At 38.9% G+C, this 19,115-nt stretch overlaps 1 protein-coding gene across 1 annotated transcript; it reads left to right on the top strand.

The window, feature by feature from the left end:
- Window positions 1-2,558: 2,558 nt before the first annotated feature.
- LOC103755721 (programmed cell death 1 ligand 2) lies at window positions 2,559-18,858 on the top strand. Its single transcript, XM_018070489.2, has 7 exons — window positions 2,559-2,692; window positions 10,517-10,585; window positions 11,901-12,263; window positions 13,326-13,610; window positions 15,312-15,452; window positions 16,226-16,267; window positions 18,431-18,858. Exons 2-7 carry the CDS (start codon window positions 10,531-10,533, stop codon window positions 18,535-18,537), a joined length of 993 nt encoding a protein of 330 aa, XP_017925978.1. The 5' UTR covers window positions 2,559-2,692; window positions 10,517-10,530; the 3' UTR covers window positions 18,538-18,858.
- The last annotated feature ends 257 nt before the right edge of the window (window positions 18,859-19,115 follow it).

Genomic DNA, 19,115 nt, shown 5'->3' with positions numbered 1-19,115 from the left:
ATAAAAGCCTGGTTCATATGCACAGTCTAAATTGGTTTATTGGTATTTGAGTTCAGGATTCATTCATTTGAAAAATGTGACTACGAACCAGTCTGGTGGCCTGTTTTGTGATGTGGCACTTAATTTTGTAGAATATGAATGCGTTTGCTAATAACAATTACATCAAACAACCAATAATAAGAAAAACAGAAACATTGCTATTGACCTGCAGGGCTTTTCCTGGAGCAGAACCAGCAGGATGTGTGTCCCTTTTCCCTTTGGCCAAAAAAGTAACCTTAACATCCTTGAAGGACATGTACCAATGGTGCATCATTAGTATAGGCTAACCAGCAAAGTAGCAGAGGTATTAACACTAGAATTCTTGCTTTTGCGGATGTTAGCAGTAAGACTTCTAGTTCTACAGCATCTTCCCCCTAATTCCCAGTCTTCCTCTCTATATTTCTCTGGTCCTGCAAATATTATCCCAGTCAAGTACCTGTGAGATACTGCTGGGTTCATGACGTTCCCAAGGCAGATCACTGACTCTTGGGCAATTGCACTGAGCTTTCTCCCTATCCCAAAATGGGAACCCACAAAGAAAACCTGTTGTATTGCCTTAGAATGAGTAGAAGGCAGCGATGGTGATTGTGAAGCAACTTTGGGGTTCCTTTTCTGTCAGGGGGAAAGAGAACAAGGAACACTTTTGCTTTCCATTTAAAAGTCATAGTAACTGCTGAGAAACTAGACACTTGGATGCAGGGGAGGTAGAGATTCCTCTATAAACAAGTGAGGAAGTTGTGGAGGCAGTAGGCAAGATAAGGGCTAATTAAAAGAGAAGGAACAAAACAATGCAATCGACAAAACAAGGCTTCTTTATGCAGAGAGTGTCACATGGTAGGACCTGGTATTCTGCAACAACATTTACTGGGAAGCGCCATGACTTGAGCTGGGATATCCATCTTTTACAGTGGCTCTGGCAGAGCCTTTACTATCTCAGAATGCTCAAGGCATTTGCATAACCTGCACATCCTGTATTTTTTTTTGCTTTATTTCTTCATTTTTACCATTAATAAATCCTTTTAAAAAAGTTTTTAATTGAAAGGTGTGTTTGCATAAATACGTCTCCCTAAATAGGCTATTTGTCTTCTAGAAGGCCACAAAACAGACAAGGCCTTTGAGAATTGGCAGCAGGTGGAGGGTGAAGATGGAGTTAAGAGAAACAGTAGGCAGGCAAGCATCAGACAGGAAGAAGAGCCTTAAGAAGATTCAATTCCCCCGCTCTCCCATACTTACAAAAAGAGCACAGATCTCAGTTTTCTGCCATCTTTTCCCTTTTGCTTTTACTGAAAGTATTAGGCCATCATAAGGCCTAACTTGATTTTAACTGTAAATCATAGATCAATCTCAACCCTAATCTTATGGGCTTTTCTCTCCTTTTCAAGTGTCCAGTCATCCAAATCCTTGACTTCTAACAGCTCCCAAAGAGGTCATTGGAGTTTTTCTGGGGAAAGGGGAGACTTTATGGAGTTACTTTATAAAGTAACTTGGAGTTACTTTATGTGACAGGGCTACACAGAGTAAGTATACTAAGGAAAAAAAGGTGGATTGCTCTGCGCTAGGCAGCAGTAGACATGATTTCACAGTCTGACTCAGTCTGGAACTGTAAGGCAGGCAGTCATCACACATCATTCCAAAACAGACAGGATTCACAGGACTAAAGCCACAATCATTATTTGTGTGGAGGTAGAGCACAATTCTCCCAAGTGATAAGGAGCTAACTGGAGACAAAAGAGTATGTGTATACGACCTGTAACACCAATGCATCGAGAAACCTAGGAAGACTGTATCCTCTTTTATGTCTCCCAATCATGTCATCACAAATTAAAGGATAAAGTGATGAAAAATGAACAGATACATCCCTTGTAAAGGCTGTTTAGTAGAACAGAAACTTTTATGTTGGAAAGAAGATCTGTCAGTCACTGAGTCCAACCTCACACTCAAAGTGGTGCCAGCTTAAATCCAAGTGTTCAGGCTTTGTCCTGTAAAGTTTGATACATTTGTAAGATAAGGACGGAGATTCACAGCCTCTTTGGAGTGTTTGATTATCCTCTTGTTTTGTTTTGTTTTGTTTTGTAATAATATCAATATATATGAAAACACAAAATATGTGCTGCAAATGCTAGGTAATCACTAGAGGAATTCTTGTAAAATTAGTCTGATGAAAACTAAGAAAATGTACCTTGATAGTTTCATGAATGCAGAACAGTCCTAGCAAATGCAATTCAAATGCCAAGGCTGTATACTTCTCTAAAGGGGTATAAACCCAGCAAAAAGTTATGAGTGTGATTAAAAGCAGAATTTGAGCATATGAATTTTATAGAATGCTTTGTGTAATTTTTGTGGATGCACATTCTCAGCAACACAGAGACCTGACCTCAGAGTATATTCAGCATGAAACATCAAAACGAAACTGGAACTGCTAACAAGATCCTAACAATCTTGGTGATTTCCTTTTAAAAGTCAGTTGTTTCGTGACATAAAGCATGAATAAAATCAGCCTATAAGCTGTGCTGTTGGTGCATGTTGCATATGCACTGGTCATGAGACTTGGGTGGTTCCTGCTATTGTGCAAATAGGATACAGATACTTTGTATAACTTTGAAAATCTTAACTGCATGAACTGGATTCTCCAATGACTGCATAAAGATCTGATGTGAGTATAACAATGATAAAATGCAAATTGATATTTAATGTATTTCTAACTGATGGATTGCAGATTTTTTTCCTAGTTTCTTAAGATTTGCTTAAATTAAGTTATTTTCCAGTTATTTCTGGGGTGTAGACTGATTCTGAACCAGAGATTGCTAACTCCCAGATCCTGAAACACAGGTCCATACAACTTGAATACAACTAAAACCTAGTTTTAGAAGCTGAACCTGTCTTGCAATTCAGTCTTCTGTCACAGGCAAATGCATAAGCAGTGCTGCTGAACTCTTCAGCTTATGCACCAGGACATAGCTGTTAGTAAATATTTCGTTCTGAATTTCAGGGAAGAGTCAAATGGAGAAAAAAACTCTGTATATATTTATATCTTTGTGTTCCTGTTTACTTTCTTTTGATTGTTTTTAACCCACTACCTGCAGACAGTGGGTTGTTTTGATTGTACAGCTAGTCTGGAGATTTTCACCTTTTGCATCTCAGGAGGGGCACAGGCTATGAAGAGGAGAATTTCTTGTGCCTCTCTGAAAAGTCTTTTTTTCTGTAGAAGCTGAAGAAATGAAGAAAAATTTGCAGTATATCAGTGTCAGAGTGTTAGCCTGTACTGTTCAATGCTGCTGCTAAGAGCTGAAAGGTGTGTGTTCTGTAGAATACACAGATGCATTTTAAATATAATGTTTTCGGTAACAAAATTTCATCCCAATCCTATCCTAGCATCTATGGGAAAAAAGTATTTTTTTGAGGTTGTATTAGACAATGATTGTATTTGACAATGATTGTATTTTTGTACAAAAAAAAGTAACAGTGGAAAAGATACAACAGGTGACAGTTAAACAATGTAGTGAAAGTGAGAATTCACAGAAAGTGTGAGCTAATGAGGATGTGAGAAATTATCTCTTCACTTGAAAGATGAAGTGAGATGGAGAGCAGACTGAAATGAGGCAAATAGGCTGTCATAGGTCATCATCAGAAGCAAAGGAATGGTCCCAATAATAAATTGACTGTGAGTGATGTGGGCAATGAGACACTGCAACAAGTGTGGAAAAGTAGAGGAAAAACAGCAGATGAGAAGGTATGTGGATGAAGTGGGTTGGAGGGAATGAGGGCAAAAGACTATGTCCACAGAATATACTGAGACGGGCATGAGAAATAGACTTTGAACAAATTTTAATATGCATGGTTAGGTTTTTGTATGAAATTCCTCACAGACACAAAGTACCTTCTTTCTGATGGTGAGATATAGAACAGATGTAGTTTGTATGAGGATCTAATGCTGCTTTTTTGTGGTTTATTTTTTGACCTAGGATTTTTTTTTTTTTTTAGTTTTCTTTTTTAGAACTGGATCCTTCACTGAAAGGAAAATCAGTTTAGCCATTTCATGAGGATGTCAAAAATGTTGTGCGTTTTTGCACATGTGATAGTGTTGGAAGGAAGCTTTTGAAATTGCAAGATGCACAGAAGATAAGGGAGTTTCAGTAACAGAAAGACAAAACAAACAGTGACTGGGACCCCTCAATCTTTTGCAGTGTACATAGGTGTATGACAAGATGGTCTCTTTTCTAAGTGAACATAAAGCTCCATCTCATGCAGGAAGAGTCATACGGAGCCAAGTAGGATGCCATGTTAACACAGCTGGATTGCTTCTGGTATTTGGATGAGTTTGTTATTTTGGAATATTTCCAGAGGGCACTGTGCTGTGTTTTCTACAGGTTCTACCTTTGCAGTATAAAAGACAAAGACCCTAGAAGGAGAGGGAATAGGAAAAGAGTGACCTGAGCTGATCTCTCTAATGTTACAGAGTATGTCAGCAGTAGAGTAAAAATTTTGAATGTAGGAATGAACAAATAATTTGCAATATTGGTGTTTCAAATCTAGTCTGCTAGCTAAGGATTCCTTATCAGTGTTTCAGGCCACTTGCAATACCTTGTTAGCTAAAGTGTACTTGACAGTTCATGTGGAGGTGGACACAGGCCACCCGGCCAGCCTGGTGACATTACCATCCTCCTCCCAGTGGGAGTTGTGGAAGTGCAATGTCCCTGGTTCCTTCCAGTAATGTTGTAAGAACACCTGTGTTATACTAGCTAAAACTGAGCATGAGCATGTTGTAAGTGCTGTCAATGGGATAACTTAGTCTGCAGGGAAATACAGTACAAACAAGGGTCTGTCTAAAATACCCATACCCATTAAATTTCAAAAGGACCAAAACCCCTTCCATTAGTCCTTTAATTCTTTGTTCTTTCAGAGCGAAATCTGAGCAATTTTTGTGAACTTCTGCTTTAAACCTGGAGAAAATTTGGTGGCTTGAAAGCTTGTTTAGCTTTTCCAGCAGTTCTGATTATTCTGGTGGAAGTTATTGGTCTACAAAACCCTCCTTGCTTAATGCTGCTAAGTTTCATTATGCAAATGCCAAATGAATTTACTCTTCTTAATTATCCATTTGCTGGAATACAAATATTTTAATAGCTGAAATGATGTTTCCTGGAAAGGGTTTTCCATGATTTGCTAGACTATAAGGTCCCTGAGTCACTGACTGTGCTTCTGGTTGTGTTTGTTTAGTGGACAGCATAAAGATTTGTTCAGCATACGATCCTTTGTTATTCTCGTGTTGGGAACAATTTTATAACCATAGAATGATTTGGGTTGGAAGGAACCTTTAAAGGCCAATTATTCCAATCCCCCTGCAGTTAGCAGGGACAATCATAGCAAGGCTACTAAGCAAAGGTGGTTCCAGAGGGTCTTATACTAAGATGCTCCTTTTATTTAAGAAAATCATTATTATCTTTCAGGATGTATGGATGAAAGGAATAGAATTTAATTTACATTATTCAGATACGGCTTTCAATTGTTATTATTAGGGAGTAGGTTGCAAAATATTCTGTGATCTTTATGTTCCTTTGCTTTACAAAACTTCTTGTAAACTTAATATTATCAACATGGTGAGAGTTTTCCTTAACTGAGGCCAAATCAGTCCTAACGCTTATGACCATGATAGACTAGTGCCTACCTCACTTAACAACTCACTGTAGTTCACATGAGTCTTCCCTGAAAATAAGATCCAGTAGCCATAGCAATAAACACATACCAAAGAGATTTACACAAAGCACAGCTACTTAAAAGAACTATCGCAGCTTTTGCTCAAGAGTTTCATGGTTTAAGCATATAGGAGTTTGATGTTCCCATTTTGCTACCAATTTCAGTTCCTGAGAGCATCCTCATAAAATATAGCTCTGTCAGGATAAACAACTCTTCACTTGTATCTGTAGAATTAAATGAAGTCTATACATTATGTTGAAAATGGAACAACATTTTTGCCTGGAGCATACAGCTTGTGCAATTTGAAATGGGAATGCTGAGTCTAAATTTTCTGAGGGAACAAGAAATATCCTTCTTACTCCTTACCAGAAGGATTTTGGGCAACCACTTCAGATTTTATGTGGAGTAAGGCATTCCACTAACCAAAAATTACTTTTTTCTGGAGATGAGTGTTATAATCCCTGTGGGTATGTGAACTGGGGTCAGGACTAAAGTCACAGGCACGATCAGCTGAATCAAAACCAGGAAAACAATACATTGTGTGGGTTTTGACCTTTGGTGCTAATATGCTAATATATCACATTAGCATATATCATGCTATTATATATATTAGCAGGTATTATGCCAATGGCTCCTTGATCCTTTTAAAACAGCTCTTTGGCAGAACTTTAGCAATTTTTTATCATTGCCATCTAGATTTCACTCATCATTCACTAAAAAAACTTACCAGGATATGTTCCTTGTGGGCCAATGAAAGTCGAGTATGGGTTTCAACTTAGTACTTCCAGCAAACAAAAAAAACTGTATAAAGACAGAAGATTATATTTCTCCTTTCTCTCATTCATAGTCATACTTTTGTTTTCTTTGTTCCCATTCAAATTATTAGTCTTGGGCCCCACATCTTCACTGAAACTATTACAACTCATAAAAAGCCATGATGATTTTTAGATGTTGATGTGATGCTTTTCATCACCTCAACCCTCACAGTTTTTTCAGCTTGATTTTCATAATCACACAGCACTGTGTGAAAACTTGCTTTTCCTTCTGCAGGTTGGTCTGAGAAATAATTTGATGACCAGATCTGAATTGCTGTTGAAAGGTCATGCAACTTCTTCATGTTGTCAGATATGTATTTTCAATTCCTCACTTTGCTGCTAGAACTATTAAGTGCTGATTTTATACTGCAGCATTCCTTTGTTATATCCCTGTGAAATTATGAAAATGCTTGAGAAATGGCCTTTTGATTAAAGGAAAAAAAAAAGATGTGCTGTGCATAAGCTTGTTAGTATAGTTGTGTACAAGGACTATTGCATAGCAGGGCATGCCATATGTTTTTCAAAAAACAGAGAGAAAACAAGGGCTATTCTGTAACAGCGTGAAGGTTTGGTAGTGCAAGCTCAGAAGAAATCACCTTCCAGATGCTGGTGCAGATTTCTCTATGGATGTGTGTGGGGCAGCAGAGCCACATGATTAAGTTGCATGGGTAGATAGCACTGAGGTTGCAAAACAGCTTGATGTCTGCTAGTGAGATTATGGAAATAAAGAAGGATGTCTTCTAACATAGATCCTTGCTGACAGATCCTTGATTCTTCTAATAGAGATCCATGCTAATAGGTCCTTGATCATTCTAATACAGATCTTTTCTGATCCCCATAACCATCCCATGACTCTGCTTTTGGTATCACAAGTGAAAATGTTTTTGCATTTGGGTTCTTTTATTTATTTATGTTATGTGCAATGCTCTTCTCATGCTAATCCGTCTGGTTAGGCAAGATTTACTTGATATTTAATAACTATGATTTCTATCTGCTGGGGCTTTGTTTATGCTGCCCCTCATTTTTGTTCTATCATTTTACTCTCAGTAATATGTATATTTAAAAAAGTCCCATACCCTACATTATGAAATAAACACACTCTGCATTCTCAATGTACTTCGAGCTATAAAAAGGGAGGGGATTACCTCAAATGTCTCACATAAGGCTAATTCAGGGATCTAAATACTGATGTGAAATATTGTTTCATTCTTCATTCAGTTCTTCCCACTATGTCCACCTGCTTCTAGGTAAGCTGTATAGAGAAGTGAGCATAGCAGGAGACTGAGGACAGTAATTTTCTTTATAGTATTAAGTGTGAAATACAGTTTCCTATGGTGGCTCCATGAGTGGAATTTAACCTGGCTGTCAGGGCAGTAGAGTCTTCTGCATCCAGAAAATTGAGATACTGATACTGATAATGTTTATTAGCTCCTTTCTCATACAGCTAAAGTAATTACCATTCATCACACATTAAATAGTGGCAAATCAGTCAGTCCTCTGATAAAAGTAACTAGCTTTCATTTACAAATAATAAGTCTGCTTATGGAAGTTTGCATATCCACCTTTATCTGTGACATCAAATGACTATGTCTAAATTTCCTAAAAAAGTTACAGAATCACTGAATATGCTGAGTAGGAAAGGACCCTAAAGGTCATCAAGTCAAACTCCTGGCCCTGCACAGGACCATAACCAAGAATCCCACCATGTGCCTGAGAGCATTGTCCAAATGCTTCTTGAATTCAGACACACCTGGTGCTGCGACCATTTCCTTGAGGAGCCTGTTCCAGTGCCCAACCACCCTCTGGGGGAAGAACTTTTTTCTAATAGCCAACCTAGACCTCCCCTGACATAGTTTCAGGCCTTTACCTTGGGTTCTGTCACTTGTCACCACAGAGAAGAGATCACTGCCTGCCTCTCTTCCTCCCCTCATGAGGAAGTTGTAGACTGCCATGAGGTCTCCCCTCAGTCTCCTCTTCTCCAGGCTGAACACACCAAGTGACCTCAGCCACTCCTCAAACAGCTTCCCCTCCAGGCCCTTCACCATCTTCATTGTCCTCCTTTGAAGGTTCTCTAAGAGCTTAATATATTCCTTACATTGTGGTGCCCCAAACTGCACACAATATTCAAGGTGACGCTGCATCAGTGCAGAGCAGAGCGGGACAATCCCCTCCCTCGACCAACTGGCGATGCTTTGCCTGATGCCCCCCAGGACACAGCTGGCCCTCCTGGCTGCCAGGGCACTGCTGACTCAGATTCAACTTGCCATCGACCAGTATCCCCATGTCCCTTTCCGCAGCACAGCTTTCCAGCATCTCATTCCCCAACCTGTACAGACATCGAGGATTGTCCCATTCCAGGTGCAGAATCCAGCACTTTCCCCTATTAAACTTCATACAGTTCATGATTGCCCAGTCCTCTAACTTGTCAAGGTCTCTCTGCAGGGCCTCCCTGCCTTTGAGGGAGTCAACAGCTCCTCTGAGTTTTGTGTCACCTTCAAATTTGCTTAGTATCCCTTCGAGTCCTGTATCCAAATAATTTATGAAGATATTGAAGGGCACAGGGCCCAAGATGGACCCCCACCAGTGACAGGTCACCAGTCTGATGTTACCTCATTCACTATTACCCTCTGTGCTTGCCCCATGAGCCAGTTGCTCACCCACTTCATGATGTCTTTATCCAGTTGCGTCCTGGATATTTTGTCCGAAAGGATACTGTGAGATACATACCAAAAGCTTTAGTGAAATCCAAGTAGATTACCTCAACTGCCTTCCTTTGATCAACTAGATCCTGTAATCTTGGCTGCTAATTTTCTAAAACTTGAGCCTCACTTTCTGAGGTACTGAGAGCTCAAAGGCAGAAACAATGAGAGAAATGCAGCACCTGAGAAGACTGGAAAAAGGATGTTTCAAGCTGAGCCACAAAAGAACACCAAAGTAAAATTAAACCCCTCCTCCAGTTAGTCTAGCTCTGGGGAAGTCTAAAAGTGCTCCTTCTCTTCTTTACTTCCTTATAGCTTATTTCTGGATCTTCTTCACTATTTTTTTCAGGTTATACTGTATGTTAGCGCACTTTATTCAAAGTAGTTCTTCCTTCTTTTCTATTATCTCATTAGTTTTGTTAGACATTTTTCTGGTGATTTTTGTTTATTTGGTTTTTTTCCTTTTACTTATGTTGATCTGTATACAAAAGTATGAAAAATAGTTAATAGTCTGCTTGCTACTGGAACAGGAATATACTTACTCTAAAACTGTACTTTCTCCTTTTGCATTATTCCAGGCCTGTGGGTTTACTATCAGTAACATAAGGCACTTTGTACACATCAGGCATTGATATGTGCAAAGTGAAAGAATTAGCAGCAGTAAGTCTTCATTCCAATCCATTCTGAAGCAAACTGTAATTTATCCATCTTGAGATTTCCACCTCACAATAAGTTCCAGGTATCTGCTGGTCTTTAGGTTAAAGAACTCAGACAATAAGAATCTGAAAAAAAGTATGCAAAGCAAAGTTGAAACAAAATCGGGGTTAGTGGTCTTGTAAACTGATCAGGTGTTAATGCAGACAGTTAAAAAATCCCCTTGTGCATGTTTATGAAGCTCTCTAGCATGTGAGATGTTAATTGCAATTGATTTTTATTATTTGCGAGTAGTAAAACATGTAAAAGCACTGCCCTCTCAGACTATTTAAGGCTGCCTGCAAGCTACAGATTCTGAAAACGTCATGGATGAAGTTGTGGAAATGTTTTATTTCCCCTTGTTGCTACTCATTCATTGCCATTGGTTCATACTCTGCATGTGTGCATGGATTGCTTTAGTCAGGATTTTCCTTGTTTCTACTGGTAGCCTAGTGATTGGTTCTATTTTTGCTGTTTATGAGCAATGTGATGGGTTTTGAAGGCTAGCATGGCTCTGATCTGCTTCAGCAGGAAAAGGTAGTTGTTGCAAGTTCTGATGCCGTCCTACTTTTGTTTCAGATCCACCTGAGAAAATGTTTCAGATCCTCACAATTCTGTTGCTGGCTACACAGCTCTTCATGGTTTCAGGTGAGAGAGAAACTGTCTTTCAATTCCATCAGCAGAATCAATGCAGCCCTTAGTATGTGGGCTTCGGCACCTCCAACAATACTTGCATGAATGGCCAGTAATGTCTGGAGCCTTTGCTTTCCAGTGTCTTACAGAAGGCACTGGCACTAAATGAGCACAGGACAGATGTCCATCACTTTCCACAGTCAAGCTTCTTTAATGTATTGCATATTGACAGCTGAGGTGTCCACCAGCAGCAGCCATGGCTGTGAGAGGGAGGATGACCAAAGCAACCCACACCCACTGGGAAATAGAACAACCTCAGTGTGAGGCAAAGTGAAGTCAAACCACCTATGTTCCCCTGTGCATGCCTGTAGGAGGAGCAGCTTGGCTAAAACTTAAAAGGGTCTTGGCATTTTTTCAGATTTTTCATATAATTTTTTCCCTCATTACAGTTGTATTAGAGTGAATAAACAAACACTTATAAGAGGAATTGAAGTTTTCCCTGCAACTATTTCACAAACACATACAATAAAAGGAATGCATAAACAGTTGCATGGTCTTCTCTTTGGAATGTTGTTATCAATACTTCCAAGTGGTTCTGAATTAAATCTACCAATATATAGTACATCCAATACAGAAAGTAGTAACAACGTATTTTGAATGATGTATTGTAAATAACTCTGCTTTATCAAGTACACCTTAAAATGGTAAACTATTCATAAAAATATGTATTTCATATTGGGTGAATGGCAAAGATTATTTTTATATATTTTCTGTAATACTGTTGCATGTATCTGAGAAATTGCATGGGATCGAATGATATTCACATGGTTTCAGGCTTGTAGGAGACTGTAATTGCTACATAGCAGATTTTCTAAGCACATGCTTATCCAGCGCAACTCTCTTTCACAGGAACTACATTGGTATTTCTTTCTGTAAAGGATAATGAAATTAAATTTACTGTTTCCACAATTAACTGTTGTTTTTACTAGAATCTTAGGACATATAAGAGACCATCATAGTATCATAAAAGTGCTTCCTGTGTAATCACTGGCTGAGCTTGAAGTTAGTTATAAAATGTGAAAAAAAAACTTGCTCATTTTCTCCTTATCTTTCAGATTCTGTAACCAATATAGATCATTTGCTATAATTACTATATGGCAATTATATTAACTAAAAAATGTTAATGTGAGTATGAACAAAAAATGCTTAAAGTGTTCAGTCAACCCAGTAACCATATGCCCAAATACCTGATACAGTATCGCCCAAATTTAAGGAAAATCAGAACACATTTTAATACAACAAATGAAATGGTTTTCTTTTTTTCATGTAGCGTTATTTACAGTTGAAGTTCCTCAACAGCTCTACATTGCAGAGTATGGGAACAATGTGACTATGGAATGCAGATTCCCTGTGAATGGCTCAGTAAATCTAGAACTCCTAACTGTTGTTTGGGAGCAGAAAAGGCCAGGCTGGTTGAAATCAAAAGAGGTGTACACACTCCGCAATGGGAAGGCAGTCCCTCCATCCCAACATCCTGATTACATAGGAAGAGCATCACTTCTGCACAGTGAATTGAAGCTGGGACGAGCAATCCTTCAGATCATCAGTGTGAAGATCACAGATGCGGGATCATATCTTTGTCTCATTAACTACCGGGGTGTGGACTACAAGTATATTACTTTGGAAGTAAAAGGTTAGTAGTTGAATTGAATGTAACTATATATTCACTGAGATGTGTCTACTAAATTCCTACAAGCTTGTAGAAATTGATTACTTTGAAGGAATTTGTTGCTAATTCTCTCACGAAGACCCTGTGCTCAGCCCTCAGCTGAACCAAAGCAGTTGTGTTGTTGCTGACTAGTCTTTGGTTCAATGGCCAGCTGAGCTTCTCCGGGAGCAGTCTGTGCCAGAGAGGGACAGCATTTGTTCTCCATCTATCCTTCATCCTTCCTCCTTCTTTCCACACCCTCTTCTCCAGTGTCACCACCTCCCATTTGATCTCCTGCCTTGTTGGGCTACCTTGGGCCATTCCCAAAAGTTTCTCAGAGGTGCTCTAATACACTTATGAGCACTGCTGCAACTACCGAAGTGCTTGGGAATTCCTTAAGTGACTGCAGCTCCCAGAGCAAGGACACGTGATTTTCTGTGTTCATCAAAGCCAAATGGACATTAGTAATAAAGGCAGATGTTACTGGACAGCATGAGAGACCAGTTCTTTGAAAGACTTCTGGTGTTTCCCACGCATATCCATGTGACACAAGGCAGCATTAATTTCCTACCCAGACATCTAAATAACAACCTTTGTCAAATGCAAAAATGGACACAGTCATTCTTAAAACCCCCATTGGTTTCCTTGAAAAGTCAATTTTGTTCTAATATAATGAGAATATCACACTATTTATAAGCTGTGGTAAAACAAACATTAAAATCAGCCTTTTCCTTGAAGTGGCATATTCAAAAAGTGAAAATAGAGTCCTACGAGTCTTCACTTGTGTCCTCCATATTGATAAATCATAAATTTAGTGTCAACAGCTGCCTTGTATAAAGTAGTGGAGTACATTCTGTTGCTGTAGGCGTGGTAAGGATTGAATAATGAATACTGCATTGCTATACAAAACATCCTTCATCATTTTAAATAAGTTTCCCTCAGATAAAGCCGTAGACAATATGTGGCATTAAAGGGAAGGAAGAAAAGTGAAGTGGGAAAATTACTATTGTTGCATACAACAATTTCACTCAACAACTTCTTATGCAGCATCCTACAAGAGAATAAACACTCAAGTAATGAGAAAACCAGGTGAAGACATGTTTGTTTTTATGTGCCAGTCAGAAGGCTTTCCTCTGGCGGAGGTTTTCTGGCAAAATGAGAAGAACTTCAATCTCAGTGGACCTGCAAATACCACCTATACACTGACTGCAGATGGCCTCTACAATGTCACCAGCATCCTGACATTCAAACCAAATATGAGTGAGAACTACAGCTGTGTGTTCTGGAATAAAGAACTGAATGGAGAAACTTCAGCTCATATTTCCACTTCAGGTTTGTATCACCTTTAACCTGTATAGGTCAGAGAGTATTCATACATACATCATGTTCTATAATTCATCACTGGAATTCAGTTCTAGAAAACAGTGTAATATTGATGCTCGGGAAACTAAACAAGTCAATATTATTGATGTCTGTGAAGTCTCAGCTAGTTTACAGTTCAACAAGCCAGTCTGTATTCTATATATTCTAATTTTAATTTTAGGGTAGCTCCCCTTATTTGTCTGCCAGTACAGAGGGAATTTTTTCAGCTGCATGGGTGTCTTCCTTGATAGACTCCTAATTAATTGGTTTACCTTGTTGCCTACCTTGACATGTCTCCCATAACATCCTCGTAGGTCAGGAAATGTAAATTAAGTGAATGGACAGTGAGGTGGATTAAGAACTGGCCGAATGGCAGAGGTCAGAGGGTTGTCATCAGTGGAGTCCAATTGAAAGCCTGGAGTTAGTGGCATTCTCCAGGGATCAGTACTGGATCCAGTCTTATTCAGCTAGTTTATCAATGACCTGGATGAAGGGATAGAATGTACCCTCGGCAAGTTTACTGATGACACTAAACCGGGGGGAGGAGTGGCTGATACACCTGAAGGCTGTACTGCCATTCAGTGGAGCCTTGGTAGGCTGAAGAGTTGGGTGGAGAGAAACCTAATGAGGTTCAACAGAGGCAAGTGCACCTGGGGAGGAATAATCCCAAGTACCAGCACAGTTTGGGGGCTGCCCAAAGAGAGCAGCTCTGCTGAGAAGGACTTGGGAGTCTTGATAGGTGACAAGAGCCAGCAGTGTGCTTGTCCATGAGCCAGCAGTGTGCTCCTGCAGCCAGGAGGGCCAATGGTATCCTGAGGTGCATCGGGAAGAGTGTGGCCAGCAGGTCGAGGGAGGTGATCCTCCCCCTCTAGTCAGCCCTAGGGAGGCCACACCTGGAGTGTGTTCAGTTCTGGGCTCCTCAGGACAAGAGAGACAAGGAGCTATTGGAGAGGGTCCAGCAGAGGGCTGCAAAGTTGAGTTGGAGTTTGGAGCACTTCTTTTAGGAGGAGAGACTGAGGGAGCTGGGCCTGTTTAGTCTAGAGAAGAGAAGAGAAGAGTGAGAGGGGATCTCATCAATGCACATAAAATATCTCAAAACTAGACGTCAAGACTACAGTGCCAGAGTCATTTCAATGGTGTCCAGTGACATAACATGGAGTAACAGCCATAAACCAAACCACAACAAGGTCCACATCAGCACGAGGAAGAACTTCTTTACCTTTAGGGTGGCAGAGCACTGGAACTGGCTGCCCAGGGAGGTTGTAGACTCTCCCTCTCTGGAGACATCCAAGCTCACCTGGATGTGTTCCTGTGTCACTTCCTCTAGGTGACCCTGCTTTGGCAAGGGGGGTTGGACTGGATGATCTCCAGGGGTCCCTTCCTGTCCTATTTTGTGATTCTGTGAGTCTGTGAAGTGGGATACAGATAAGTTGCAGTAGAGCTCACTTGCATGCCATAGAAATGAGAGATTTGAATCTTTTTTTGTAAGGCTTTTTACAAAAATATTGCAGTATAAAGTATTCATAAAATGACTGTAAAACATTACATTGATAAATTTAAAGAATCTTTTGCTCAGTCAGAGCAAGACTCTGGAGAAACAGAACCAATAACTTCATAAACAATGCCTGTTTTGTAAGTTATAAATTTACTTTCCTTTCATGATTTTGACAGCTTTAATGAGTACACAGTACAGTGGACAAAAATCCCTGATGTCATTTATCATCCCCACATGTGTGACTGTAGCGGTCCTTCTTTCTGCACTAATAATATTTCAGAAGAGAAAATTATTCAAGAATGGGCAATCCAGAAAAGGTACATTTTACTTCAGATAGTGAATCTTTTCACTATTTCTTTATTTTTCCTGTGAACAACATGTAGGAAATTTTGGTAACTAGGCAAACTTGTGTGACTTTGGTTACATTTTATTTCTAGATGACAAGGATGTTCTAAAATGAGATCTTGGATCATTTGAGTTGGGTTTTGTTTTCCTCATCTTATTACCTATGTGAGACAAGGTACATGGAAAGATACATTTTTTAAACTGGCCAGCTAGTATTCCGTAAATACTATCTAGTATTCTGTAAAAACAAGCTTTGCCTTGGATAAGGAGGGCTGTAAAAGCATAGCTTGAATGGTGTTTTCTTCATAGCTACGCAGACATTGTACCTACAGCATTTGACACAGAATTTTTGTTTTCTATCTCCATTAAGGCTGTGTAACTAAAATGGTGTGCCATCCTAGACTATCACAAACAGTGTTTCTTTCCTTGTTTGCAAGTGCACTAGTGCTAAAGCAATAAAGCAAATGGGCTATTTTTTTAGTATTTTCTTGCATATGAATAGACTCCAGTAAACTTAGACAAATATATTTATAGTCATGAAAGGAAAGTCTTAACATTATGTCTTCAGAATTTGGCTCAAGATTTGTAAAAGAAAAGAAGTGCAGAAAAATTTATGTATTTGGTATGACAGTAGCAAACTTGAATGTGTTTAAAGCTCAGTTTAACCCAAAGTTTACTTAAATAGTATTGTTTCTTTCAGGCCTAGAAATGTTTAAGCTAAATTTGTATATATTTACTTTAACAGGCAGGAAAAGAAAACTGAACCCTAACCCGAAAGATGAGAACAGTAAGTCATTAGGGTTTTTTGTATTTATGCTTACAGATTTTTCTTTCTTACATCTAAAATTGTAAAAAATATGTAGATTGCAACTTGATAATGTTACATCAAAATAGAGGATAGTTTTGAATTTAAATTCATTTTTCCCTCAGTTTTTTAGAAATACAGTATCTAAAGTTTTTGACTTTCTTACAGGCAATGTAAAAATTTATGGATGTCGGTTCCTTTTTACTGAGAAAACTTGCATACATAGCTCAGCATACATCTCTGTATACTAACGGGAGTTCTAGTAGTCTTGGCTGAGTAGGATACACATGGAAAGCTGGTTGTTTTGGAAGGCATCAAGATTTTGGTGGTAATAGTCTGTTATACTTTGAATTAGGCTACGGATCTTAACAAGAAATAAAATGATACCTCATTTATCTGGAATATTATATCATGTCCTGAGCTACTTCTCATTTTAGGAGCATACGACTTCCCTAGACATCCCTAGGAATTTTTACATTGCAAAAGGAAGGTAAAAAACTGTCAGGATGCATCTGTACTAAAAATGAACTGAAAAAAAGAAACCACCATAAAAAACTATAAAGCAATATGATAAGAAAGCTCTTAAAGCATCTAGTTACATAAATCATTTTTGTTACCTATAAATAAAAGATCTGACAGGTTAATGCATTGTGAGGAGAGAGGCTGTGGCCAGTGTTAGGTACAGAGGTACTGGATTAAGCTGTAATTCCTTGTAGTCCAAGCAGACCCTAACACAGCCTATTGAGGTCAGCCCTCAGGCTGCCTAATGTGCTCCAGGTATATGCATGATTTTCTCCCAGTGAGCAAAAATGGAGCAAAATTGCGATACAGCCAAGCAGCTGGCCAAGCAGCCTGAAGAAACAATGCATATCAGCTTTTGGACAAACAGGCAAGTCAGGGCCTTTCCAAGGACAGGATTTATTTGAGAATCTGCCCATGTTTCTGACTACTAAAACAATACATCAAGAAGTCATCAGCTTAAAAAATAACTTTTGTAGGTGAAAACTAGGGATTGGATAAAGAAGGCATGAATTCACTGATTCCCAATTCACCTCAGATTGTCATGTTTGCATGTTCAATCCACTGCCATCGGTAGATATTACAGTCAAAATGACACTTTCACCTTTCAGAAATCAGCACTTGCTCTAGTCAAAGGCTCTTTCACCTTTCAGAAATCAGCACTTGCTCTAGTCAAAGGCTCTCACGTGATGGTGTGAAACTTTAGTGGCATTATGCCATGCACAAATGAACACAGGCTTAAAGCAAGCAGCATTCTGGAGGACAGCATTGGTGCATGTCCAGGCATAATTCCAGTGCACATTGTCTGAGGATATCCTGGCTTCCCATGGCTTTTTGTATTACTGTTGTAGAATTTTTTTACTATATAGGCCATAGCCTCCTCTGTGCACTTAGTGAAATGAAGAAATTAAAGGAGACGAGGCTGCTCTTTGTGGTTTTGTTTTACTTCTTCATTTTAATGACCGAAAGTTTTGTGCAACATGCAGTAAGTCAGATGACAAATATTTATATTTCTCAGCATCACATATTTTTAAGAAACACTGGAAAGAACCTTTTTTCCATGATGAGTAGGTAGGTAGTTGAAACATAAAAGCCACAGATGCTTTACCAGAGTGCCTTGGAAATGACCCACATGACTCTGGTTACGGGAACAGGGCTTGTTAATGTTATCAGTTTTAACTTACTGCTCAAGCTGAATCAGAACTGAATATGTAGGACATTTGACCTCATCACTGAAGTCCTAGTTCTGCACACTTTTAATCAGATGCACAGATTTACTGATAAGCATTTCCACGGATGTTCTCTAACCAGATTCCAGTTTTGTTATTTAATTTATATGGCTGAAAGTCAGTGATGACTTTGATGTAATAGAAAATTCAAAATTTGGACCACAGAAAAGAGAGGGACAGAGACAGTTCTTACCTCAGAAAAGATTGGAACAAAATGTCTTCGTAAATTATGACAGTTTTAAGGAGCCACTGCAACTTCAGCACAGCCCAGAAAAATTTGCATGCAATTAAGATAGAGCTTTCACTCTTTACCACTCAATTGTTAAAATCAGGTTATTTATTTTCTTAAATTATTGCAAATTTTTAAACTAATACTATTTCATTCTCTTTCTTTAAGGAGATGATTCTAACACTCAAACTGAGGCTTTGTACTTGTCAACTGTCACAGTTTCAAGAGACAGTGAGATTTGGTTCTGTGAAAACTCTTCATCTTATATGCCATAATTTGCACTTCTTGTATCTGTTTTTGGGGACTTCAAAGGAAATTACAGCACTTTAGCCTTGGGATAAACAGTGAACTCATGGGGATGTACTTGCACTTCAGCAATGGAAAGCCATGCCTCTTCAGATATCTTGAAGTTACTGGGAATTATGCTGTCATGAGATGTGGTTTACCACTGTGAAGAGGTCATCTGAGTGCCTTTGATACACTTTACTTTTGGACTTACTGTTGCTCAAGGAATTTTTGTTTAAGAATGCCCTTATTAACTGCTTCAGTCTCAGGAATGGTGCTTGGATTCAAACATTTTGTGTGAATTTGAATAAAAGTTGTAAATGCTATCTTATGTCTAAGCAGGTCATCTTTAGAGAGACATCATTAAATGCCCATATCCCATTTCCAAACTTTCTAACACATTGAACTAAAAATTACCACAAGTACCCACCAGCATGGAAACTTATAGAAGATATTTCATAGCACAAGAGCAATAAGAGGTTGAAATTATATCAAAGGACAGACTAAAAAAAAAAAATCGCAGTAAGAACAGTAAATCAACATTATGTCACTTCAGAGAATTTTAATG

The sequence above is a fragment of the Manacus vitellinus genome, unplaced genomic scaffold (genome assembly GCF_001715985.3).
Source record: "Manacus vitellinus isolate BGI_N305 unplaced genomic scaffold, ASM171598v3 scaffold_18_pilon, whole genome shotgun sequence".
NCBI lineage: Eukaryota > Metazoa > Chordata > Aves > Passeriformes > Pipridae > Manacus > Manacus vitellinus.
The sequence above is the reverse complement of the archived record's forward strand: the minus strand, read 5'-3'. Positions and strand labels throughout refer to the sequence as shown.

Excerpts from the sequence above, each read along its gene's own strand:
- LOC103755721 (XM_018070489.2), top strand. The coding sequence starts at position 10,531 with ATGTTTCAGATCCTCACAATTCTGTTGCTGGCTACACAGCTCTTCATG. Across the intron at positions 12,264-13,325 it reads TATTACTTTGGAAGTAAAAG|CATCCTACAAGAGAATAAAC; the intron begins GTTAGTAGTTGA and ends CTTCTTATGCAG. Across the intron at positions 13,611-15,311 it reads AGCTCATATTTCCACTTCAG|CTTTAATGAGTACACAGTAC; the intron begins GTTTGTATCACC and ends TGATTTTGACAG.